The sequence below is a fragment of the Tetrao urogallus genome, assembly GCF_951394365.1.
Source record: "Tetrao urogallus genome assembly, chromosome: 4".
In the NCBI taxonomy this organism is placed as follows: domain Eukaryota; kingdom Metazoa; phylum Chordata; class Aves; order Galliformes; family Phasianidae; genus Tetrao; species Tetrao urogallus.
In genome coordinates this window covers 41136601-41162350 of record NC_136817.1, presented here as the reverse complement: position 1 = coordinate 41162350, position 25750 = coordinate 41136601, and the positions used below count along the sequence as shown (strand labels likewise).

At 37.6% G+C, this 25750-nt stretch overlaps 2 protein-coding genes across 2 annotated transcripts in view; both read left to right on the top strand.

The window, feature by feature from the left end:
• CENPE (centromere protein E) overlaps positions 1-7404 on the top strand; it is a gene marked incomplete at both ends in the record, with an annotated part of 36500 nt that extends 29096 nt beyond the window's left edge. Inside the window, 7 exons of the mRNA XM_079535044.1 lie at positions 1737-1958; positions 2556-2759; positions 3164-3276; positions 4181-4278; positions 5520-5688; positions 6166-6425; positions 7307-7404. Of these exons, the coding sequence (XP_079391170.1) occupies positions 1737-1958; positions 2556-2759; positions 3164-3276; positions 4181-4278; positions 5520-5688; positions 6166-6425; positions 7307-7404 (1164 nt within the window). The remainder of the gene's footprint in view (positions 1-1736; positions 1959-2555; positions 2760-3163; positions 3277-4180; positions 4279-5519; positions 5689-6165; positions 6426-7306) is intronic.
• A 3849-nt stretch (positions 7405-11253) lies between these two features.
• Positions 11254-21074, top strand: BDH2 (3-hydroxybutyrate dehydrogenase 2; the record flags this gene model as incomplete). The annotated part of the gene is made up of 9 exons (XM_079534992.1): positions 11254-11325; positions 12514-12592; positions 14906-15002; positions 15523-15631; positions 16256-16316; positions 17573-17686; positions 18239-18297; positions 19685-19777; positions 21021-21074. 9 exons carry the CDS (start codon positions 11254-11256, stop codon positions 21072-21074), a joined length of 738 nt encoding a protein of 245 aa, XP_079391118.1.
• Positions 21075-25750: the final 4676 nt, after the last annotated feature.

The window sequence follows — 25750 nt, the reverse complement described above, 5'->3', positions numbered from 1 at the left end:
AACAGAGAAACTGATTTACTAGAAATGGTAAAAGAATATGAGATAAAACAACGTAAAAAGAATGAAGGGTAGCAAGTCAAATAAACAGGAGAGAGCTATCTTTCTAGCTGTGCTGTGGATGGCATTACAGAAGGAAATAGAGCCATGGTTACATCACCTCTTTTCCTCCCGGAAACCACATGGTAATTACAGGGCTGCTGGGAATTGCAGTTTTGCACTTCCTACCCAGCAGCAGGAACTGCAGCTTCCTGGCAGCTGTTCCAGCTCTTGTCAGCTTTGCATGATGTTATGACATGGAATACCTGCAGAAAGCCATGATAGTTTGCTTTTTAACACCCTGAATCTTGGAAACAAGGTTTTTAATTGTGTTTGAATGTTCCTTGCAGAACTTGCCAGCCTGATGCATTTACATTCTCAAGGCTTAATACCTGCAGGATTTCCTGTTCTTTACAAATGACCTTTAACATGGCTAACGTGTTTTCTATAAAACTGGATTGTAATCGATATTCTTGTACCATTTCTACCTTTAGAAAGTCAAATTAGTTGTATTTTTTTGTAAATTACTGTTGATTCAGCTGTCCTTTCCCTTTGCTCCTTTCTTACCCATTCTACGTGTGGGGGGAAAAAAAAGGTGATGTTATGCAAAATGAAATGCTTTATAAACTAAATTTAATGAGATTTCATCTTTGGATAAGCACATCAAACAACTCTTAAAAAACAGGTTATGGGAAGGTATCTTCTATCTTTTGATTAGTTCTTAAAAGCAGTTTTCTTAACCTCCAGCAAACGTTTGTTCCTAAGATTATTGATACTATATTTCTTCTAGTGGTATTGATCTGGAGTATGAAGAGCTCATCACCCTCTTCCTGTGTGTGTTGTGACTCAGTTCTACCCTGCTAAGTTCAGCTCATTGAAAAAAGACTTCTTTTGTAGAATTAACTGTCAGCCTTGAGTTCCCCAGGATTTTCCAATGCTGATAGGTTGTTAGGAAGAAGTCTGTGATAGACACATTCTGCGGATCAAACCAGTTGCTTAAAAGAAAAACTGGTGCACTTATCACCTAATAAGTATGAAGATCATCTTTATGTGGTATGGTAAACACACTGGTTTCTAGAATAGTCCAGTGGGCATGTTTTCTCTTAAGTGCTTGTCTTCAGTCAGTGAATGGATTCTAGCAAAAATGTATCCAAACAATTGTGCTCCTCATAGCAACATTATGATTTGGGTAGGGAACACAACTCATGTTAAGAGACCTTCAAAAATCAACTCTTAACATCCTGGTCCTGAGCAGAGATGTCTTTAACTAGATCAAGTTGCTCGAAGCTCCATGCTGCTCAAGTGTGAACACTACAGGTGGTGAGGCAACTGCTGAATCATCTCACCATGCTCAGTGTAAACAAATGTATTGCTTCTAGCCAATGTAAGTCTACCCTCTTTAGTGTAAAGCTGTTAGCCTTGGAATCTTGATGAATCTCTTTTGTAAGACTCCCAAAAGTATTGAATGGCCACAATAAGGTCTCCCTGGAGCATTCCTTTGACGCTAAACAGTTCCAGCTTTCAAATTCATGGGATGCTCCAGCCCTCTGAGCACTTCTGAGTGTCAGTAATTTCATTTCTGGTAGCAAGTGTCTTCAAATGGGACACAGAATCAAGAATGTACAATTAACACAGGCAAACTTCCTATTTCTTATTTCTAGCTTGTTCAGAAATTTTATCTGTATTACATTATTTTTCAGATACTCCTTCAACTTTCTTCAGATTTGGATGACAGAACTTCGACATACTCCAAGAATGCTGAGGTTGAATTGAAACAGAGAAAAGAGAAATCTGAACAGTTGCTTCAGGATCTAAACACCCTGAAACAACAACTGGCCCCTGGTGGCTCTGCTCATCTTCTATTAGAAGAAGAAAATTACAAACTTCATACTGAACTAAAGGCTGCAAAACAAGATATAAAGGTGCAAAAATTTACTCAATGCTTGTTTTCTAGGTGGGAGTGCCATAAACTGAAAAGTTTGGTAGCTGTAAATCTCTGCCACACAGAATATGCTTTGCTTTTGTATATTTATTTTTATTCCCAAAGTGAAAGAAAGGACAAACTGTTGCCTGTAATGGGATTTACTTTAACTGTCTGTTTTCTGTATCCAAATAAATGTCAGTTTAGAAATGTATACAGAATGCACCCAAATTTTTCTGAAGTATAGATTCTAATTATATGGTACTCTTAAAGCTTTGTTAGATATATAGTATTCCCTACAACTGGAAGCAGGGGAAGAATTTTATCTTTATGCCTAGGAATTGAACTCTTTCCTTCTGTCATACTTAATGTTACAATTACTCACACTCAAATCACCTTTTTTAGACTTGAGTGTTCCAGAATGCCATCAGATGACAAAACCAGTGAACAGTGTTATATAATGTACAGGGATTCTTCCTTGTTTGTTGGTGTTTTTTTTTCTTCTTTTTCCCCCTCAATGCGTGGGGGGGGGGGGGGGAGGAGGGTTTGTTGTGTTATCAATGTAACAGTATGTGATCTTAACTGCTTTTCTCAATAGGCTCTGGAAGTAAAACTCCAAAGGTTAGAAAATTCAGTAAACGAAGCAGGAAAAAATCTCAGAGAGAAAGATGACAAGATAAACAAGTTACAAGCACAGATAAGGATAACAACAGCTTCAAGTGAGCTCACCCAGCTACAAGCTAAGCTGAATGAGACAGAAAAGTGCCTCAGAACTTCCCTAACAGAGAATCAGAGTCTTCAGGTATAAGCCAAATTCTTTTCTCATTTTTCTCTAACATGGAGGGAGAGGGAAAGGGAGAGGGAGAGAGTGTTTTAGTCAATCTATTCTGCATGGTATCCTTAATGTTAAAACACTCTACTTGCATGTTTAGTATTCAGCTTCACTTGCTACCAATGCAACTTTCAAAGACAAGTTAAAACGCATGTTATGGTATTAGAAGCTAATATGTGAGTGTGTGCATTATACCAAAGTTAGGACAGCAACTACTACTATGCTGCTAGTTGATAATGTGGGTGTTTGTACTCTAGAATAACTATTGTTCAAATTTTGTCCTGCAAGATGTGGTACACAAGAATAAACAAAGCAGTCCCCAGATTCGTTGCTCTGTAAGAATTCTTAGCTTATACTAGCTATTTTATTTTTAGGCAAAATTAGATAAAGGTGCTGAGTTATACAAAGAAGAAATTGATCAGCTCAAAACACAATTAGTAAAATGTGATATGGAAAGAATGAAGCAATCAAACTCTTTTGATATGAAGTAAGTTCAAGTTTATCTTTTCATGCTTCTTAACTACCTATTCCCAACCCTTACCTGACAAATAAGTAGTAAACATTCAGCTTTACATGTCTTAGGTTTTTATTCTATCTGCATTCCAGAGAAAGAAAAAATCATATTTATCTCAAGCTGATTACCAGTTTCTTTCCCTGTACACCCACTGAAATTGTACAATCATTGGCTTAGATTGGAAGATGGCTTAAAGGTCATCTATTTCCAACCCCCCTGCAGTGTTGCCCTCACCAGATCAGGCTGCCAAGGGCTCCATCCAATCTGGCTTTGAATGCATCCGGGGATGGGACATCAACTTCTTTTGGCAACCTGTTTCAGTGCTTCACTACTCTCCAAATAAACGATTTCTTCCTAAATTCTAACCTAAATTTCCCCTCCTTTAGTTGAAAGCCATTTCCCCCAATCCTACCACAATCAGTCTGTGTAAAAAGTCACTCCATCTCCTGTTTATAAGCTCCCTTTAAGTACTAGAAGGCTGAAATGAGGTCCAAAGCCTTCTCTTCTCTAGTCTGAGCAAGACCAGCACTCAACATTTTTTAATGTCTCTAACAAGCTGTGATTCTGTGATTCTGTGAAGCTAAGTTCAGACATAAATCAAAATTCTGACAGATGTGTGGGAGAAACAGCAACTGGGAGCACTCTATAACTCACTGGACAGAGAATTAATTCAGTTCAAATTTCTGCTTTCCTGCACTTTAACTAAAACCTAGCGGACAACCAGATGTAGAGTTAGTCATATGTGTTTTTTTTATTTTCTATGCATTTTTGTTTGTTAGCTCAATTGAAAAATCAAATAGTTCTCCTGCAACTTAGATTACTAAGCTTAAAACGTGTTGTTTTTTTTTCCCTCCCCCCCGCCTTCCCACCAACGCAGACTTGCTAATTATAAAGCTCTTGCAGAACACCAAGAAGAACAGTTAAGAAAGCTAAAAGAAGAACTTAGAAGAGCGCAACAAGAGCAAGATGTTACTGGTAAATTCAAGACATAAATAACTGGGACTGTTTCATATTAAGCATTCAGTTTTAATGTTACGTAGTTTAAATTCCAGATTGGGATGCAGGCCTTTTACTTCAAAAAGATATGAGAAGGGTTAGGTGCTTTGGAAGAGATAGAAGGTTAAAATACAGTAACTGCATGTGCAATGTATTAGAATCACAGCAGGTCTTGTATTGTTTTGGTGTTTTTTGTGTATTTCTCCAGTTATACTAGCAATCATAATGATAAGCTGCTGCAGCTGTAGTGCCTTATGTTTCTAATTCTATGATTAGAACTAGAAATATAGAATTGTATGAATTGGAATGGACCTTTAGAGGTCAGCTGGTACAACTCCCCTGCAGTGAACAGGGACACCAATAACTGGATCAGGCTGGACAAGGCTCTGAACAACCTTATCTTCAGAATGTCTCCAGGGATGGGGCATCCACCATATCTCTCTGTGCAACCTGTTCTAATACTTCAATACTCTTATTATAAAAACAATCTTTTTCCTTATATTCAATCTAAATTTCCTTTCCTTTAGTTTAAAACTATTTCCCCTTGTCTTACAAAAACAGACCTTTCTTGTGGCCACTGTTTACATACAGAAAGTTCACTATCAGGTCACCTCAGATCCTTCTCTTTAGGCTGAACAGCTCCAGCTCTCTCAGCCAGTCTCCGTAGGACAGGTTCTCCATCCCTTCAGTCACGTTTTGTGGCCTTACTCTGGATGCACTTCAACTCATCCGTGCCTCTCCTGTGCTGAGGATCCCTACACAGAGATACAACTCAAACTATATAACTACATTAAACTAAATGGCCCAATGAAGCATCTCTTATGCTACTTAATATCTCCCTGGCAATGTGATTACTGATGGTGGGTGTTAAGGTTGGTGTTACAGCTAGATAGATTGTGTGAAAATAGGAAAAGAAACAGGGAAAGAATGCTCATCTGTATCCAAAGATCTAGGTTTGCAGAAAGGACTCCGCAAAGGAGTTGAATTGCCTTCACCTGTTCTCCCACTGGGCTGACCCAGTCCTTTCCTCAGGTGATCAATCAGTGGTTCAGGCCATGACTCAACAGCTGCCATACAGTGGGTTTTAAAAATAGCTGTTGTAATGACACTTGTAACCTAGTGAGGCAAGAAATCTTGTATAGACATATCTAAAATATATATTGATGTGATTTTTAAGCATTGTAATAATAATACACATATTTGTATGAAATTTTTTCTAGTAATGTCTGAAAAAGAAGTTCCCCAGAAATCCCAAATGCCCATCCCCATTACTTGTGGTGGTGGTAGTGGTATTGTGCAGAGCACACAAATGCTTGTTTTAAAATCTGAACAAGTTAAGCTGCAGAAAGAAAACTTGTACCTGAAGAAACAAAATGATATTCTACTAAGGTAAGCATAAAAATGGTAAGCATCAAGTAAGTAATTATCACCATTTCTTTCTAGGAAACCTGTAGAACTGAATAACTGCTCCTCTTAAGATGCAAAAGAATGTAGCAAGTCTAAACTTGTATTAAGCTAGTTATGTATTTGTGTTTGTGTACCTGTTAATGGCTTTTGAGCTTTAAATTACTTCTGTAAGAATTTGTTCTAAATGTTTATCAGTAAGTGGGAGATGAACTTAGTTGAAAATGTATACGGTAAAATTGTTGAAAGGAATCTTAGCTTAAAAAGGGAAAAAAAAAATCCATGAAACTTTGTACCTCTAGAACTGATACATTTGGTTATCATAGGAGGCTTTTATTGCCTGTCTGTGATATGTCATCTGAAGATGTAGGAACTGTCTTGTCAGGATTGTTTCTCCTTTTACTTCAGAGAACAACTGAAGGTTTTTATTAATGAAATGCTGGAATTTTTTTTCCTACTCAGTAATGAGCTTCAACTGAAGGAGGAACTTAGAAAATGGAAAGAAAGAGCACTAAAATTGAGAGAACGATTCTCAAGAGAGGCTACTCAAGAGACAGTACCAAGATCTCCAAAGAAGACAGTTTCACGTTCCCTTAGAGAGCCAGCTTCACCCTCCAAGGAGTCTGTATCTCAGGAAACTGTGACTCAGTACATATCAAAGCCTCTGCCACTGACATGCCCAACAAACTTCTTTGATAATTCCAACTTAAGTACACTAGTAGGTATGTAACATGGTGGTGTCTTATTAAAGTTATTAGGAGAGACAGAATATAAGGGGTGGTCTTTGAGAGTAGATGTCCTGTACTTTCCCTGATCAGACCTGAAACATATAGAAGCAGCTTTTTTGAATGCCTATTCAGCAGATTGTTAAAGGGCTGCCCAGCTGGTGCCAAGATTATCCGTGCTCTACATCACCTGAATAATACTTAGGACACATATCTCCTGAAGATTAGGCAAACTTATTATTTCTTTTGCTTCACAGAAAGTGCTGATGACCAATTGCTTTATAAAGTGAAGAGGTAGAATATCGTGTCAAATGATGCTCTAGAATCTTTTGCTTTTTAACTTTTACACCAGTTAAGCACACACTTCTGACAAAACTGATTTTCACAGACTGTGCTATCATCTATTCAGAGTTAACTTCTGGTTGCCTACTTTCTAATGTTTACTCATCAAGATTATTGATTTTTGATCTTGGATTTTGAATTTGCCAGCATGGCAGTCTGTAGCTGCTGTAATAGCTGTTTTGATATTTTCTAATATTTCTTATTACTGGACTGGTGATTTCTGGGAAGTCTAGTGATTTTAGCGTATTAGTGCTACTGCCCTCATCAACCTGCTTCTAAAAGCTTTCGTGAAGCTCCAGCAGGCATGCTGAAGACTTTTAACAACAATTAGACTGGCAGTCATGCAGAAAGAATGACTCACTGCCATTTTTTGTGAAGTCCAACTAGGTAATAGTATAGCCTTCTTCACAGCACCATGCTTCTCAGAGGCAAGTTTTGCTAGCTGATGTTTAAAACTAGTCGAGAATAAATTGCTATGTTCCTACTGCTTGTCTAATTGGGAAAATGTCACTTTAATGTTCTTATTTTCTGTACAGATACACAACCTGCAGGAATGGAGTCCACAGAAGACCATCTTAAGAAGTGGTTTGAAACTTCAGAGAAAGATAAAGTCTCTGATTGTAACACCCAATAGAGGTGTTCTGTTGTTAGCTGCCTTTACAATGGCTACAATCAGAATCTAGCTACATGGAAAATGGTTGCTTCAGGTTAAAGCCATCTATTGTGAGAAGAACCCTGATGGCATGCCAGTCCCTTGTGTTGGAACTACTACTTCCCAGAAGTGGAAAAGCTTTAATACAAGAACAAAAATGGGAAAGTAGACATGTTACCTGCAACCTGCTGATGTTCTCCTTTGGTTGCTTTTGTTTTGTGTAGCAAAGAAAGTAAAGCTAACATACTGAAGAAAAACGGACACAAGAATGGATCACAAACTGATCTACTGTGAAACTTCTTGATCTTAAACTTCTTTGGCATTTTTGTAACAGTCCTCTTCTGGGTGCTTTGTATCTACTCATTAGTTCATTTTGTTTCTCAACAGATGGTTTTTATACCAAGTTAATATTTTTTTTTCCCTAATACTACATTTTTCACTGCAACTTTAACCTCTTTATTTGGATATTGCAACTAAATTTGTTCATTTTCTTTTTGTAGGATTTCTCTTAAATTCTTGAAAATATTTCTGCAGTTCAGTAAACTATGGTGCAAAAATAACTTGTTTTTCTTGTCATCTTTGAATATACTTTATTTTCTGCTTGAAATTGGGTTCTGGATTATTTTCTTTTTCAAACAGTAAGCAGTTGATCTGATTGACACTATCCTGTTGCTCTTATGAGTTGAAAATAAAACTGGACAATTGGGGTCGTAACATGGGCTATGTTTTACTATCCTACTCATCTGAATTTTGAAGCCTATTTTAATGTTCTGTATGAAAAGGTTTCTTCTGACAAACTTTTAATGTTTTAAGTATCTAAACACTTCACTTTTGTAGTGATGTGATGCTATGATCTGGGGATGCTGATTCACTGTCTAAAGACACTTTTTTCTAATAATCAGAGCACTTCTATCATGCTTCTTGCCTGTTGCAGTATCTTTCTGCAGATTACTAATGCACAAATCTGTGTCACCAGTGTTTTGCTTAATTCTTCCTCTCTGACTCTTTGCTTTGACTGGAAGTGTTGGAATAGATCCTTTCCCTCCTATATGGGAGAGATTTGGCACTCAAAATTTGAGTTTTTGAATTTGAGTATTTGAATTTCTAAAATTTTGACTTGGAATGCATATTGGCAAGCTTTAGAACCTGGGTGTTTTCAGCTAACAGTCTTGAAATACAATTACTAAATTCAGTGTCTTACTAGAGACGTGAATATGCAGGAGTATCTTATTTCCCCAACTTTGATAAATGAAAGCAGTTTGGGTTTTGGCGTGGTTTTGGGATTTTCTTTTTACAATTTCAAATTATTTATTAAAAAAATGTTTCCTGTGTTTATCACAGTTTTCCTCTTCTTCTACTTCATGTAAAAAAAAAAAAAATTCTCCTGTCTTTCAGAAGGATGGAAGGCATATCTGGCACTGCTGTCTTGTGCTGCTTTTTGTTTTGTTTTTTCTTTTGTTTTTCTAGGGTTTTTTGTTTGCTTTTTACAGTTTTATACTGTATTAATTGCTTTCTGGAATAATAAAAGATTTGGAGATTTCTCTTATGCTTGAGCTGAAAAACAAATGTACTGCACAGGTCTGTCTCAATTCAGTAGACAAAGAAGTGGGAGAGGAGGAGAAATGCTTTTAAAAAAACTCAATTTTTTTTTTTTTTGAGGCAGATGAGTTACAAAGCCTTATTTTTTTTTTTGGTGAATATCGTGTTGATCTCTTGCATTCTCTAGGAAAAAATGGATAGCTGAGGTTTATGATCCTTCTTTGTCCCTGCACTGTGCAGAAGAAAATCATACTTGAAGTCTTGAGTTTCACTAGATGGCAGCATCTTCGTGTTTCAACAGGAAATAACTATCATAGAGAAACTTTCCAGTTAGACTACAACTCCCAACAAGCACAGCAGGAAAGTCATAAGACTTCCTTTTTCACAAAGGTCATTACACATACCAAGCTGGCTGAGATCTTTTGGTGAGTGGCTGTTAATCTTTCGTTTCAAAAGCTTCATAGAATTGGTGTGTCAAATGTTCACGAAAACTCATTGTCAGATCAAAAATGTGTTTATAAAGCATTTTACATCTAAAATGGTAGGGTGATTTGAGGAAGTACTTCAGCTGATGTTTGGTTTTTTTTGTATTGAAAATGTGTGTAACAGCAAAGAATGAGTTTACACAGCCTTGACTGAGTGCTTTGAGCAAACTTGGGACTTTTGCTATAAGTGTAGTACATTGCACAGGTAGTGCTACCTCGTTGTATACATTGATCTCATTATACTCTGATTAACTTCGCAATCTTCACATGTTAAAATGAAAAAAATTTTGCTAACACAGGCACAATCTCATGTAGTGATATAGCATATGTCAGAGGCATCCTAAGATGCATCATTTTATTCACCTAAAAAATTATGTTCAAGGTGTTGTGCCTTTCACAAATTAGAAAAAAAAGATGCAATTTTTTAAAATTTTCTCTAGTTAAAAAAAATGTATGTTACTGCTCACATTGTGGACTATTTTGGTGGTTTGTCATTTTGTTTTTGTTTGCTTTTTTCTTTACGTTTGTGTCAGTTGTTCTTTTATCAGCAAAACCCTAAAATTAGGTTGAAAAAATGTCTGTAAGTCAGGCTGGCTTTAAGTCAAGTGAGATAATGCTTTTGTATTACAGTAGAAATAACTTTTTAGTCAAGTTGTTTAGAAAGAAGTCCATTGTTCCATGTTGAATCAGTAACCTTTGGAGAAATGAACTAGTTTTGCTTCAAAAAAGAGGGGGAAGGGAGCAAAGCTTCTGGGAAAGAAAGATTTCAAGTCAAAATTGAACAAGTAATCTGATGTAAAAACCTAAGCTGAACTAACAAATCACAGAGTGAATTTGACTGTCTCCAGGTGGTATTGTTGGCTGCTAACGTAGGGGAAATAACGGTGTTTGTATGCAACTCAAATGAAGTATTTGGCATGTTGGATTCATGTTTATATTTAAAAAACTTAAGGGTTTAGGGACACATTCCTACACTCATAGCTATATAGAGAAGCTCAGTTGCTTGACTGTTTTCACCATTGTATACTATATTTCTTCAAACATAATAACTCCTTTGAAAGCGTCTACCTAGGCAGAGAAAAAACTGCACTTTTGCCTTTTGGTTTCCACAGCTTGAGTAAGGTGAAATCTCCTGGAAGGTTATTTGTGTCATCCAGCACTGGAAAAAAAAAAAATCTTCCCCACCTTTTGCCCCAAGCATCTTCAGTAGTTCTCTAATGTCAAATGATGTGGTAAAAGTGAGGGGGGGATTTTCATTTCTCTTCATCCTCTTACTCTGTGGAGCTGAGAATCTTCTGTGTTGGGAGATCCTCAAGAAAATTCAAAGTGGACAAATGCCAGTCTTAGGTCATGGGGAAAAAATGCATTTCACAGAGTCCTGGAGGGTATTGTGCAAATTGCGTTGTCATCTAGGAAGTTGAATGTAGTAGTCTGAGAGAAATAGAAAAGACCTGCATTCTAAGAATACAGTGTATAGTGGAGATGCTAGATTACAAGCTATTTTACTTCTGTCTCATCATTTTTTTTTTTTTTTTTTTCTTGTTTAAATGAGGTTTTGAGTCTGATAAAAATAGAGCTTGGCTTTTGAGCTCAAATGCATTTTGGTCCTTATAAATGCAAGACTGAGGCAGTGCCCCTTCAGAACCTTGGCTGACTCAGCAGCCCAGAAGAGTGCTTTGTGAGTTGATAGTGTAGATGCTCTGAATTGTGTTTTGGTTTATGGAATGAATTTGCACCTGATTCCCAGGGGGTGATATTGACTCACTTTGTATTAGGCTCATATTTTCTGTTTGCGCAGGCCAGCAGTATGGGGCGGCTTGATGGGAAAGTAATACTTCTGTCTGCTGCAGCACAAGGGATCGGAAAAGCCGCTGCTATTGTGAGTTAGATAAAATTTGTTCTCTTGTACCTAAGCTGGATGTCTGATGCTAGCATGTGCAACAACACCTGCACCAAACAAGTTCTTAAATTAATAAGCTGTAGATGAAGCCAGAACTACTTACTGAAAAAATCAGGGAACAATAGAGTCAATGTACTGTATTACATACGCTTGCTGCTGTTTAAATTTCTGAAAGTGAGAGAAACCTTTTTAAACATCTTTGTTATTGTTAAAATAAAATTTAAAGTATTTATTGATTTTTTTTTTTTTTTTTTTTTTTTTTTTTACTTTTTTTTCTTGTTGACTATTGCTTTTGACAAGTTCTGCCCCTGCTATTTCCTTCTTCCTCAGTGGACAGAAACTAGCAGGGTTATCTCATACCTGCATAATTTAATCAACAAGCCCTGTAAGCAGGAATTTTGCAAGATTAGTTTGTCACACACAGTTAAGAATGCATGAAACTGTTCATTTTCACTACTTGCACTAAAACACTTGGTCTAAAGGTCATTTAACTGGTGATTTCCTTTTGCAAATACCTTACAAGTCACAGAGGGCTAGCACATTTAATCCTGCTGTCCTCTTAGATTGTGTTTGAGACACTTATTTTGAAGACTGGGGGTTAGTGTCAGAGACTATGGGATGGAGGCTGCTCTATATGCAGACAAAATGGATTTTTGAGGGGAACATCAGGAAATGAAGGAATATGTCTGGTTAAAGTATCAAACGAAAGCCATGTTTCTTTTGAGTATTACTCTGTTCCAATGATTTGGATGTGAAGGATCCTAAAGAAGTTCATGCCGTGTCATACCTCTTAATTTGTCTTCACCTATATAAGAAACCAGACATAATTTCAGCCTAAAGCGTTTGTAATGTCCTCACTACTGAGCACGCAGTTACTAAGGGCGATAATACCCATTGTCTTAGTTTGGTTACTGCTTTCATGCTTTATTTATGGATTTCTTATTTCATAGAAAAGAACATAAATCTCTCTAACATAGTTTTTCAGTTGTTCCCAGCATGTTTAGTAATCAATATCCATTAACTTCCTCGCTTGCCTAGAATGAGTACGGGGAGATTAGCTGCCTTCAGTCAACTTTTATTTCAAACCAAAACCAAATAAGAAAACAGATTTTCTTGTAAGATATGGGATATCTAAAAACAAACTACATCTCTTATTGTATTCTTCAGGCTTTTGCTAAAGAAGGAGCCAAAGTTATTGCTACAGACATAAATAAGACTAAGCTGCAAGAACTGGAGAAGTATCCAGGTAAATCATCTACAGTAGGCATTAGTTCAAATATAGTAAATGTTGTTGTAGGCTGGCCACAAAAGCGTGGCAAACATGGAGAGTAACCATTTAGATATTGTCATTACTTTAGTCTGTGGTGTAAAATGTTTCAATTATCAGTGTTTCAGACAGAATATTCTGGGAGTGTGGAATAACCGTGTTTCTTGTGTCAAAGAAGCAGGTGATTTCCTCCTTGCAGAATGCTTTGTTACTTCTATTTGTTCATTTATTTTTAAGATTACTGGAGTGACTGTTGAAACTATCATGTGAAAAACACAGAATCCTTTTCCCTGATTATAGGAACTAATCTCCAGCTATACAAATAGATTTTGTGCCTTGCATTTCCCTGGTCCGTACTCAACAAGGAAAGCGTTTAGAAGATAACTGTCTAATAGGAATTGGCATATCTTTGGAAACTAATTACATCAATCAGTGAGCTTATTTTATTTGTACAAATGCTCAGGCTCGAAAGTTGCTTTCCAGCTCATATCGCAAACACCTGCTTCAAGGAAAAGATTTTTCAGTAGCTATGATTTTTAATTACAAGAGATGTACGAATGTGGGACACTATTAAAAAGTTGTTCTTTCTTGAAAGAAAAAAAGCAAGAAAATTGTATTTCACAACCAAAGGTGCTTTTAACTTAAGGTGATGGAGGACAGTGATCACTGGGTGTCAACTTCATGAATTCCTATTACAGTGTGACAGCAAAATAAACAAAAACACTTATCTGGTGCAGCTTTTAGTGTGAATGTTAGCCTTCTCTGACTGGAGTTCACTGCAAGCAGTCTTGCTGTAATTCTTCAAGAAATCTGGGACTTCACCAGTTTGTTCTGAGCATGCTTAGGAAAGTGTTACAATTTGAAGTGCGTTTTGCTTTCCCTGTGCTAGTACTCAGAAGGAAAAAAAAAGCAATTTTTCCATCCATTTGCAGCCATTTCCATCCATTTGATTTGTGATTAGTTAAACTCTTTCTTCAAGATTTGGCACATTGTGGTCTTTGAATCATGTCCAGAAGAGGTAATTCTACTGCTTATGTTAATCACTAGCCTGTAGTCTTACTAATTACATCATCATACACAAATCTCTTCAGAAGTGTCTGTATCATTTAACCAAAGCAAGTCAAGCAAGTTCATGGACTTGTCAGTTTGCTTCAAAAGACTCAGATGTAGGCTGGATGAGCCCCCCGGAGGTTGCTAAGACCTGTTTCTTATACAAAGCAAGTCTGATTGGGGCAGGTTACTCAGGACCACTCAGGTGGAAATTTCACAACCTCTGTAGGCCTCTGTTCCAGCATGACTGACCTCATGCTTTTAAACTAGTAGTCCATAAGAAGCACAAAAAATAAACTCCACACCCCTCTTTGCATTCAGTCAGACTTCCCAAATTCTTTATTTTGCCTTTCACCCTTCTTCTGAAAACTTCTGAAAACTCTGCCTTCACTTTACATCCTCACAATAGGTAATTGTAGACTTCTATTAGACTGTAGGTCACCGCTGCTTGCACATGAATAAATTGTGGGTGGTGGATTTTTTTTTTTGTTTTTTAAAATCTTTTGGAGCTTAAGTATTCTGCACTAGATGTCTCTTAGTCCTAGATGCAGGGTATGCCAAGGCCATGCTGCAAACCAGTAGTGTCCTGGGAGCCTAACTGTACCTACTACTGCAGTACACTGCAGTACTTCTCCTTTTACACTCATTCTGATTTCTGCTGGATTTTCTTTGTTTCTATTTTGATAGCTGTGTCATCACCAAAGTTATTTATGATTTATATGAAATCCTTTTTCCTCATTAATTAAATAATATTAATCTGTTTCATAGTACTCTGAACTACATGTATACAGAGGGTAATATGATTGTGAGACATGTAACTAGTTCCAAGTAATAAATATTTGATAACAGTGGGCATGAAAACTTGTTAGGATTATACAAGTTTTGTAGTTGCCTGGCTTGAGGATATAGTGGAATGGAATTCAGATTTATAGGAGGAAGTGATTTGTATGGCAAATTACATTAGCTTATTTGTTTGTGTGATACTACATGGCTGTTAAGTCAGTTAATGTATTTTTAATTCCTTTCTGAAATCTTGAATACCATGCTCTGCTGTCCATTCCTGTTTTAAGCATTGCACACGTGAAGTGAGCTTTCAGTAAGTCTCCAAGTCTTACCACTGAGAGGCGTCTGTTCCTGGCAAGCTACTGACTTGAATGGGAGGTGCAGTGTCCTCAGCACTTGAGAAAAATAAAGTACGAATTCTTAGCCAAAACCAGTTAAACTAAAACCATGCTTTTCTAGGCATTCAAATACGGGTTCTGGATGTCACCAAAAAGCAAGAGATAGAAGAGCTGGCAGAGGAAATTGAAAGGATAGATGTCCTCTGTAATATTGCAGGGTAACCATCTTCTACTTCATACTACTTCTTTTTTCAGCTTTTCCTATCCTCCAGAACTTTCTTTTACCTAAATCCATTTTGTTGTTGTTGTTGTAATGCATTTTATATCCTTAAAATATATATTTTCATCAAAACTGAACTTTTTGTGCGAACTTTTTGTAGCCATGTTACCCAGGCCAAGATACTATGGCTCTCTACTCTGTTTTCTCTACTCTGTGGATTCCCTATACTGTTGGATTTAGTCTTCCTTCTGCAACAATGAGCAAAATCAGTGGATTTACAACACTTTTTTTAAACATGTGTTTGTGTTTTAATTTCCTTATTAGCAAATGTTTTGTTGCTCATTGGTCTACTTTGTGTCCCTGATACTCATCTGATGAAAAACACTGCTACTTCCTTCAAAAGGGCTCTTGTTCCTGCGTTTTCAGGATTGGAAGGATACTACAAAGTGGTAATGGCAGAATTGCATAAAAAGCCATAGAAATGTAAACCTTGCACAGTAATCATGTACTTATTCCAGGTTTGTTCATCATGGGACCATTCTGGATTGTGAAGAACAAGACTGGAACTTTACTATGAACCTCAATGTTCGCAGCATGTATCTAATGATCAAGACATTCCTTCCTAAAGTAAGGCTTTGTTGCTCTCTGCATTGCAATCAGATATGATGGTTTTAAGTTATTGCTTGTCACAGACTGCAATTTGAGATAAGCACATAGCTGTGCAACTTTTTCTGTAAATGCAAAGGCCAAAAGAGGTAGCTGTGACCATTACTGGATGCCTAATTTTTTTCTTCTCCAGTGTTGCTCCAGTCCTTACTTTTATTAGTTAATCTTCATTTCTAAAGGTTGTTTATAATAGCTTTAGATACTTCAGGCTTTGAGATGCCTGAAAAGGTTATAACACATGCACACTTCAAAGGTTTTCTTTTTTTTTTTTTTTTCTTTTTAAGCCTTAGCCACTCTGTCTGATGTGAATTGGAACAAGATAAGCTACAGTTGTGTCACTTCAATAATCCTGTCAATCGGTTAGGTGGTAAATCCTAGGGGTGGGCAAGAGTACTCAGTGATAGTTTCAGAATCTGTTTTATTACTTCAGATAACAAATTAAAAAGAAATGAGCACATATTCATGCCTATGACTCATCATCTTGCATTTCAATTGCATACAGGACTATTCTTTTGGTGCTATTGGCTATTCTGCTAGGCCTGCAAATAACAAAACAGTTTGAATGATGTAAATGTTCTTTTGCAGATGATTAAACAGAAATCTGGAAATATTATAAATATGTCTTCTGTGGCATCCAGCATTAAAGGTGAGAGGCTTTCTACAATGATTCCTACATAAATCAGTCTTAAATTATCATGTTGACACTGTGTTCTGTAAAAATTTGTATATCCGTTCTAGAGAGAACTTTTTTTATATATGTAACAAATGCCCTTGATTTTGATCCTTTGTGTGTATTCCTCATGAAGCATGCTCTAGTTAAATTATGTACAGTAGTAATTCCACAGTCGGCGCACAGAGTGGGTTGCTCTTAATTACAGCTTAATTACAGTAAAAGGAGGTGGATGATACTGGTTTGTTAGTTGTAGATGAAGTTTTGTGATCAAAACAAAGGTTTATAACAACAGAGGGCCTCCTGATAAAGGAAGGTTTGCTACAGTGTTGGATCTGATGCTTCTTATCTCTGTTCAGTGCAGGTTGCTTCTATTCAGGTTGCCTAGGTGTTTGCTTTGATTTTTGCTTTCTGATGATCTGCAATAAAGACCTTCATGCATGTTTTTTTTCCCTAGTATGTAGTACTCCCTAGGGCAGCTGAAGTGAGCAAATCTGACTTTCTGTTCACAGTGAGGGCAGTGAAATGGTACTGCAAGGACACAGTGGTGCTACGAAGTCTTCAGTCGTCTTAAGAACAGTAATAATAATTTGCAGTGACATGTATAAAAACTTCAGAAAAAAAGTTGAAAAGCTGCATAATAATATTTGGGGAGAGGTTGGTGAGAAAATTGTAAGGATGATAAATATTGCACTGCTCTTAATTTAGAGGATGCTGGCAAATGTAGGAGGAATGCAGGAAGAAAAAAAAATGTATATACTAACACATGGGCAGTTTCAAAAACAGTCAAGTCATGGCCTATGAGCTTTTGAATCTTTTATGAAAGTTTTGTAGCATCTTTTTTGTCAGTATGTAATAACTGAGAAAAGAGTTCTGTTCAGTGATTTGTCAGAGAAACAATGAATCAATAAGCAATACAATCATAACTACCAACGAAAAGTAATGGTGGCTAAAAGAGGAGACTCCGCTCTTCATGATCCTTTGTATGCTTGCAGTGTTACTTTTTCTGGACTACTCCCCAGATTGCTGTTATTGAAGAATCCTGTGCTTTATTCTGGTGTGTACTTGAGTAGAATTCTGGCAGTTGGCATTCTAGTTAGCACAGCTTCTCCACAAGGGCAAGCTAAAGTAAACACTGCAGTTCAGAAGCCGATGCATATTGAATAAACTTCTCTCTGCTCTTTTTTGACTTTGTTTTGCTTCTGTGCTGCCTTCATACTGACCTTCTGTAGGAGTTGTGAACAGATGTGTATACAGTACTTCCAAGGCAGCAGTTATTGGTCTAACAAAGTCTGTGGCTGCTGATTTCATTGAACAAGGGATCAGATGCAACTGTGTATGTCCTGGTAAGTATTGTTACAGTACATTGTTAATACAAGTGGATGATAAAAGGCATACAGCCTAATATAATTTGACATTATTAACAAAAAATAGATTTGTAAGCAGCAACTATTGTTACAAAAAACTGAGGGGGGGGAAAAAAAGGATGTATTTGAAACATTTCTGACTCTCAAAATAGAAAACTTGTTACTTTATAATTAAAAATTTTAACTTGCTAAACCAGCACATGCACGTTATATACAGATTACACAGTATTTTGAGGCACAGTATTTTTATTGTTAAACCTATATTTCTCAAGGTAGAAGCAGGGGGTGCCTACGTAACAGGCTAGCTATTTTTCAAACATCTGAAAAGTACTGAATGTAATTCTCAAGTCTTATCTTCTATTGAAATTTAGGCTCGTGGACTATATTGATAGTTTTGCAGTCTTTTCATGAATTCCGTTATGATGTTACACTTCAGTATTATGACATACAAATGGAACCCATTAACTGCACTTTTTGTTACGATTGCTGATGAAGTTGAGCTTTAACTTTGAAATTACAATTTTTGCTTAGGAACTGTTGACACACCATCTTTACAGGAAAGAATCAAAGCCCAGCCTAACCCGGATCAGGTGAGTGTCATCCAAAATTTGGGAAGAAAACTCTTGAACTTTCATATGGTGTTAGAAAGCAGCATTCCTTTGTTCCTCACGATGTGTACCAAACAACTTGACAAAACAAGTGCACTCTCAGAGTTCTAGTCCTATGTTCAAACAGTTAAGGCATACCTAAACAGTACATTTCCATACCTATTCATTTTTTTCAAGAATTCATTAATATATGCTAATGTCCCTCTGAGCATGCATGGTAGCAGCCTCTGGTGGTTTTCAGCCACTTACTTTCTCCCCATTTTTCCATCATCAGCTTCATCACAGAGACTTGGCTGAACTCAGCAGTATTTCCCCAACTTGACAAATTTCCATTTCTTGTTAGCCCATAATGAGCAACTTTCTATGTTAGTATGCTCTAATCCAAAACAGTATGAGAGAAATCTGAGGAATAAATTCTTGTACCTGGTGGCTGCAAAGATAGAAGCAGTCTACTTTGTCTCCAGGGCTTCTCATGAAGCAGGACCATTGAGGGAATCATAGAATTGCTCGGGTTGGAAAAGACCTTAAAGATCATCAAGTTCAACCTCACTCTAACCATACCTACCCTAACTCAAACAACCCATTGCTAAATCACGGCTCCCCCCTCCCCCCCTAAAAAAAAGCAGTTTCTTTCACAGCACCACATCCAGACAGTTTTTAAACAAGGCTGTTCACACACCAAGCTGAGTTGAAATGGGAAGTTACAGAACTAGCATTCACTGATTTCTTTTATGAAATTAATGTATCAGTCCTTAAACAAATACACTGATCTCTATTGCTAAACAACCAGCCTATATCATGAGCAAGCAATTCATTAGTTTGTTCGTGTATGTACCAATGTTTATCCTTTTTTCAATTACTAAAACAAACCTGCAGCACTTCTCAAACTAAGAAAATTCCTATCTTAGAGTACCAAGGATAATATAACAGTAGTATTGTCTTTGAAAGCTTGGTGAATTTCTGCTGAGGATGGGAGGCATAAAATGCCTTGGAAGGTCACTGTTGCGCAGTAAACACAGACCAGTACAAAACAATGATAGAGAGGGCATTCTGACCTATGTGTTTAAAAATTAATTGGGATCTTTAATTGTACTAACTCAATGACTGTGAGGACTCATTTGAAGGGTCTGGGAATATCATCCACCAAAGAGAAAGAGCTTCAGTGGCTTTATTCTGCAACCAGAAGTTCAGGTCCATGAAATCTGTACAACAGTGACCGTTATAACTTCTAGCACACACTCTCTACCCAGTAAGCTAAAAATTATAACATATGGCTTGCTTCCAGTATTGCTTTGTACACATCACATGCTACTTGGATTAGAATAATTATTTTATATTTTCAACATACCAAATGCTTTTATATATCTAGGCACTGAAAGATTTCCTAGCCAGACAGAGGATTGGCAGGATGGCTACTGCTGAAGAAGTGGCCCATCTCTTTGTGTACTTGGCTTCTGAGGAAGTAAGTATTGGAACAGTAACACTTCCTGTCACAATCCCATTTTATTTTGCTTCTTCTCAGTAAAGAGAATTTGTTCCAGGAGGGCTTGTATCTGTTATGAGCTTGATTATTACCTCCCAAACAAAACAACAACCCCCAAACCTTTACTGAGTAAAACTTTACTGAATAAAACTGATACAAAAATTACTCTGAATGTTGACAGTCATTAAGGCATTACATACTTGGTGCCATAGTCAGGTTTTTTTCCATGTAATTTGAGAAAGCTGACTGACCCCAGATCATTCTGAATCATAGGAGAAATGGGCTTGTCTGCTCTTGCAAGTTTTGTTTGCTCTGCAGTTAGATATTTTCCTAAGGAAGTAGAATTAGTACTGTCATTACCTGCTTGCAGTAAGCAAGAGAAAATACTTGTGTAGACCCATGAGAGAGAGACCTGATCTAAGAGGTCTAATGCTATGTTTAAGCCTACCATTTTGGCTTAAGGAAAACAATAGAACAATTGAGGTTTTTATAGACCAAACTCTAAATGTTCACTGCAAATACCATTAATACTAATGAACACGTATCAAGCTTATTTCAGATGTTATACATTCACAATGGATCTAATACTGAACTAGGTTCCAATGAACTTGCCCAGCAATCCTGCTGGGCACAGCAGAATAATTTAATGCAATTAATTCAGTCTTGATGTTTCCATCTATCATAATCTTTTCATCTTCTTTCTAATGTTCTCAAGCAGTGTTTCTGTAAAGCTACTAATTTTCCAGTCTGGTCACATGGTTTTCTGTAATCTTCTGTAAACAGAATTCCAGTTCTGCAATATGCTTCAGAATGGGATACAGCAAAGGATGTCTCCAGCTCAGTTCTTCCCCTTGTTATTCTAAGTCATTTAAATTTTCATTTAGGTCCCCTTACTGGTTGACCTAAGTCATATTTTGCTCAGCTGAAATATGAAATATGGAGCTAATGACATCATAGTGTAAAACGTTATTCCTGCAGGTGAAATCTGTGAAGGCTATCTCATGCCAATTTGCACATTTAGGATGTATTTTAATCTTACTGCCTTTAATACTGCTTCTGCTGCACTCCCTTGAGTTAGCCAAAAGGCTTCTGTTTCTAAGCTTATTTAAAAAAAAAAAAAGTATGAAAAAGTGTATATTTTTTATATTTATTTTTTTAAAAAAACATTTACTTGTGGAAAAAAATAGCATTTAAAAAAATACTATATTTTATGTAATTTCAGTCTGCCTACATGACCGGCAATGAAGTTGTCATTGATGGAGGATGGAGCTTGTGATCAACTCTACCTGCAGATGGAAATCCATACAATGAAAGGCAAAAAGTGAGGATCATGTTTCTCAGTTAAGAGTTTTCAAAGTTTTAAATCATTTATAGGATGTAATCTAGAACAAATTTGGTGCATTTTTATGGTTATGTGATCTCATTCTACATCTTAGTCTTGTTTTAAGCAAATCTAAATGAAAGGAATTAATGCCATCATTATTCTCAGCCTAGAAAATATTTAGAATTTAAACATTCACAATTCTTAGCAGCATTAAGAAATTATCCAGAGAAAACAGACTACTTTTAATGCAGCCAAAAAATTATCAAGTTTAATATTTATTTTAAACAACAGAAGAAAGCAGAAGTGGTATATGTGAAGGTTGAAATGATTTTGTTACTCATGACAGACATCTACTTTTAGAGAACACACTAGATCTTGCAAATTATACCTGAAAATCTATCCTGCTTTGCAGACTTTTGTTTCTGCTCACTTCTATCATTAACAGAATGGTTTTTGAAAAAAGTAATGACTATAGAAAAATAGTTTGTGTTGGACTGTTGAAAAGAATCTGACTTGAAACTAACATCCAGAGTAGAAGGTGCAAAACTGTCAGAGACGCTGGATATACAGTGCATGGGCAGAAGAAATTCCTGCACATACAGTAAGGAGTCAGTGTACATGCACAGCTGTTTTCTGCAACTACAATATCCATTTTCCCATACACTGGACAAGTTAGACTGTTGGAATTTTGAACAAAAGGAAGTCATAGCCCAAAAAGCTATGACCATTAGAAGCAGTAGGACTGGCTGCCTTGTGGTTCCACAGTGTTTTTTGTTTAGGCATATGAAGATTATAGACATTGTCTTTGTGAAGCAGAGATGATAGAAGATAAATTGCTATAATGGCTGTTCACAGAATCACAGAATGGCCAGTGTAGGAAGGAACCTCAATCATGAATCTCCAATCCCCCTGCCACATGCAGGGCCACCAACCTCCCCAGTTAATGCTAGACCAGGCTGCCCAGGGCCCTATCCAATCTGGCTTTGAACACCTCCAGGGATGGGGCATCCGCAGCCTCTCTGGGCAGCCTGTTCCAGCACCTCACCACTCTCTCTGTAAAGAATTTTTGTTAAGACTATGCTCTCCACATGCTGTAAGCCTTACAGAATCATGTAGTTTCGCAGTTGGTTTTAAAATTAATACATTTACTAGTACCAAAGAGGTCTGAGAAAAACTGAGGCCCAAACTATTTCATTAGTGGCATATTCACTCTTAAAATAGTCTTGAAAATATCTTTTTCTTCTGTTTTTCATGTGCAGAACACTATTCAAGAATATCAGTCTGATAGACATGTATATGTGTAAGCAGTGTTCTTAGATACACATGTGAATTTTCCAGAATATATTTTACTTCTGGTATAAAGCAAAAGGAGTGAGATTTTTACCACTCTAGATAGAGCAAATATGTTCCTTTCCCAGAAGGATTTACTAGTGAATGTACGAATACAGGACAGATATTATCAATTCTACAGATTAGGTTCTGTGCTTAGATATTCCATTGCTTGACTCTCAGACAGAAACATAGTTCTTGCTAAAAATTAAAACTAAACTTCTCTCAAAATGATTGTATCTACAAGAGTTTGTATTGATTTTTTTTTTTTTTTTTTTTTTTTTTTTTTTTTTGCTACTATTGATCATAGTAGCACAATGAAGCTTTGATTTATGAATCGGAAACTGTAATGGTAAGGAATCATACTGAGAAGAAGAAGAAGAAAAAAAAAGCATGACCCAAAGACCTAAGGCAATGAATAATCTGAATTCCAAAACTATCTGTTACACTAACAGTTAAAATTGACATGAATGACATGGACTGAATTCCTATAAATATGGCTTTTTGTTTGAGAATGAAGCTATATGCCATTTCTTTTTTTCATATCTATGAAAAATATGTATGAAACTCATACACATATATAGGGGAAGAATTAAGAGATAAATGCTACTGAGTATTATTGGTCATTAAAAAGTGGGAAAAACATGTACTCGTTTTTGTAACAGTGACACGTTTTTAAACGACTGGAGTTCTTCAGTGTTTGGTAAGGCATTAATAGAAATTATTTTATTTCAAAGATAAAGAACATACCTGGTTCAAATCAGCCTTTGTACAATCAGTCAGTTTGTACAACTTGTTTGTGTTTGCTTACAGATTTAAAATGAGAAGTATTGTGAAGCTTGCTTCCTCAGACTGGTTATGGACTTTAGCTCTTACCTTTAATTGTAGTGGGAATGTTCCAATCCTGTGTAGTTTGTCTGTGGGATTTTGAGTTATGCTCTCTGGCATTTCATTCAGGTGACCTCAGCAGCCAAGCAGGATGAAGTTGGAACAAAAATCCTGTTATCCAAAACGGCTCCACCACTACTCACTGATGTAAAGTCAAATGTTGAAAGTTGAGGCCAACAGGATTCTGTTTCGGTGCTTGCAGAGGTTAAGGTGAAGGCCAAAGTCCTCCTTCTGTAGGTGGTATAAAGGGCTTACCTTGGGAAGGGGATCTCCGCACTTGTAGCAATGCAGGAAGTTTATGCTATTTTGAAAATGAAAATTCTCTCAAATTCATCATTATAAATTACTTATTGCATGTAGAACTTTAATAGGTAATATTTCTAAGCTCATTGGTGAATGTAATACACTGGCACTACTCAAATATTGTTTAGACAAAACACTCCTGCAACAGAAGGAGTTATCATCCACTTTCTACATTGCACTGAAAGCACAGATACAGGCATTTTTCAGCAAAGCTGGTTGTCAAAAACAAAAACAGCAATAACCACACCAACAGGGATTGCTGTCTCTTGCCTCCTTAACGGTGTGTGTGTGTTGCAGGGTTGTGTTAACAGCCAAAAGTCTGAAATGTGCCTCTACACATTGAGTGTTTTCAAGTGGGCTTACTGGCATTATTAAAAGATAATCCTTTCTAATATTCTTGTGTTCCCTGAGTTGTTGTGGGAAATCTTGTTTCTTTCCTGCTACTCCATTCACGTGATAAGGAGGGTCATGACTCCAAATTTTAGGTCATTTTCTCTTCGGGAAAGGTGGGTGTTTAAATCCCTTACTTGGAGTCCTGGAAAATTTAATCTGGTCAAAAGAAAACCCTGAAACCAGATTCGTTGTCAGCCCACTTCTACATAACGCTGCTGGGAGTTGAGTAGCAACGCGCTGCAATCGAAGCTGCTTTCACAGAGCCCGGTGCGAGTGCGTGACTCAGCGACAGGAAGGAAGAAGGGCTGTCTCTTTCCCCAGGTGCACTCACGGATGAGACGGATGTATTTGATGCATCTTTACGAAACGAATGTTTTCACGGTAGCGCCACAGACGTGCCAACACTGATTCTCTTGCCCTCCCCCATGCAATTCCTCCCCTTGTTCTCCCGCGCTGCGGGCTCTGCGGGCTCGGGGCTGCTCCGCGGCTCAAAGCTGCCGCCTGGTGCGCACGGCACGAGAGGAGAAGACGGCACCCGGCAAGCCTTTCGGGTCCCTCCTGCCTGCAGCGGGACGATTTTGCAGCCTGCCGGGTGCAACTGTGGATAGCGGAGGCATCGTGCTGCACTAGCTAGAGGAGGAGGAGGAGCCAGAGCTGGCAGCGGGCTGCTCCTGCTGCCGGGCGTGGTCGAGCACATCGCCATCTCGGCGTGTTGGAGAGGCTGCGCGGGAACATGGGATCGCTCTGATTCCCGCCGCTCCACAGGTAAGCCCAGGCTGCAGGAGGAGAGGTGGGAGCCGCGCAGGGAGGAAGCGGGCTGGGGAGGCGGGGAAGGACGTTGCATCAGGGTGCACTTACGCCTTCTGGGTGACGGGTGGTTGGGGCTGACGCTTTGCTTTAATGCTGGCCGTTAGTGGCTCTTGGCAGAGCCTGCGGCACTTCGTGTGCATGCACAGAATAGCGCTAACAGTCACCAGGGCAATAGAGCTAAAAATATCGGCAAGCACATGCTGTCCATCAGTCATCTTTGGAGCTTTGCTTTCCCTCTCTTTTGAATTCCTTCCTATTCAAAACAAATAAAATAAGAAGGTCTAACAACAGCTGTAATAAAAAAGCTTTTCTTCTTTCGTGCCAAGGGAGGTGTATTTCAGAGGGCTGTAGTGAAATAAGCACGTTGCTGGCTGGTTTCCAGTTTCCACAGTGTGGGCCTTAACAATGGAGTATGAATTCTGTTCCACCTTTCTTCAGTCCATCTGATTTTATTTGCAAAGAAATCTGTCCAGAGGAAATTTATAAAACAAAAACCAAGGCTGAAGGTCTGTCACACAGCAAACAAGGGCAGGCTCACGCTGTCTGAGACATTCATTTCTACCTTGGAAAAATCCCTACTAAGCAGATTTCCTTTTGCAGTCTTTTCTTTCCTTTACTCTACTTAAACAGTGCGTGCCGGCCCTGAAATTGTTGGGAGGTGGGCTCCTCTTCCTTGTGCGTATCAATGTATTTCACGTCTACAGGTGTCTGACCCTGAGAACTAGGATCATCTCCTATGCAAACATGTATGAGAGCAATCTATATTATCCCTTACCCATCCAGCACACACACATCTTTCAAAATTAGAGTGACGTACAGATACCATGGGGAGAGATAACAAAACCATTACACTAGAACGCATTGATACTGTCTTTCTGTATTCTTTCTATATGTCTTAGCTGTGT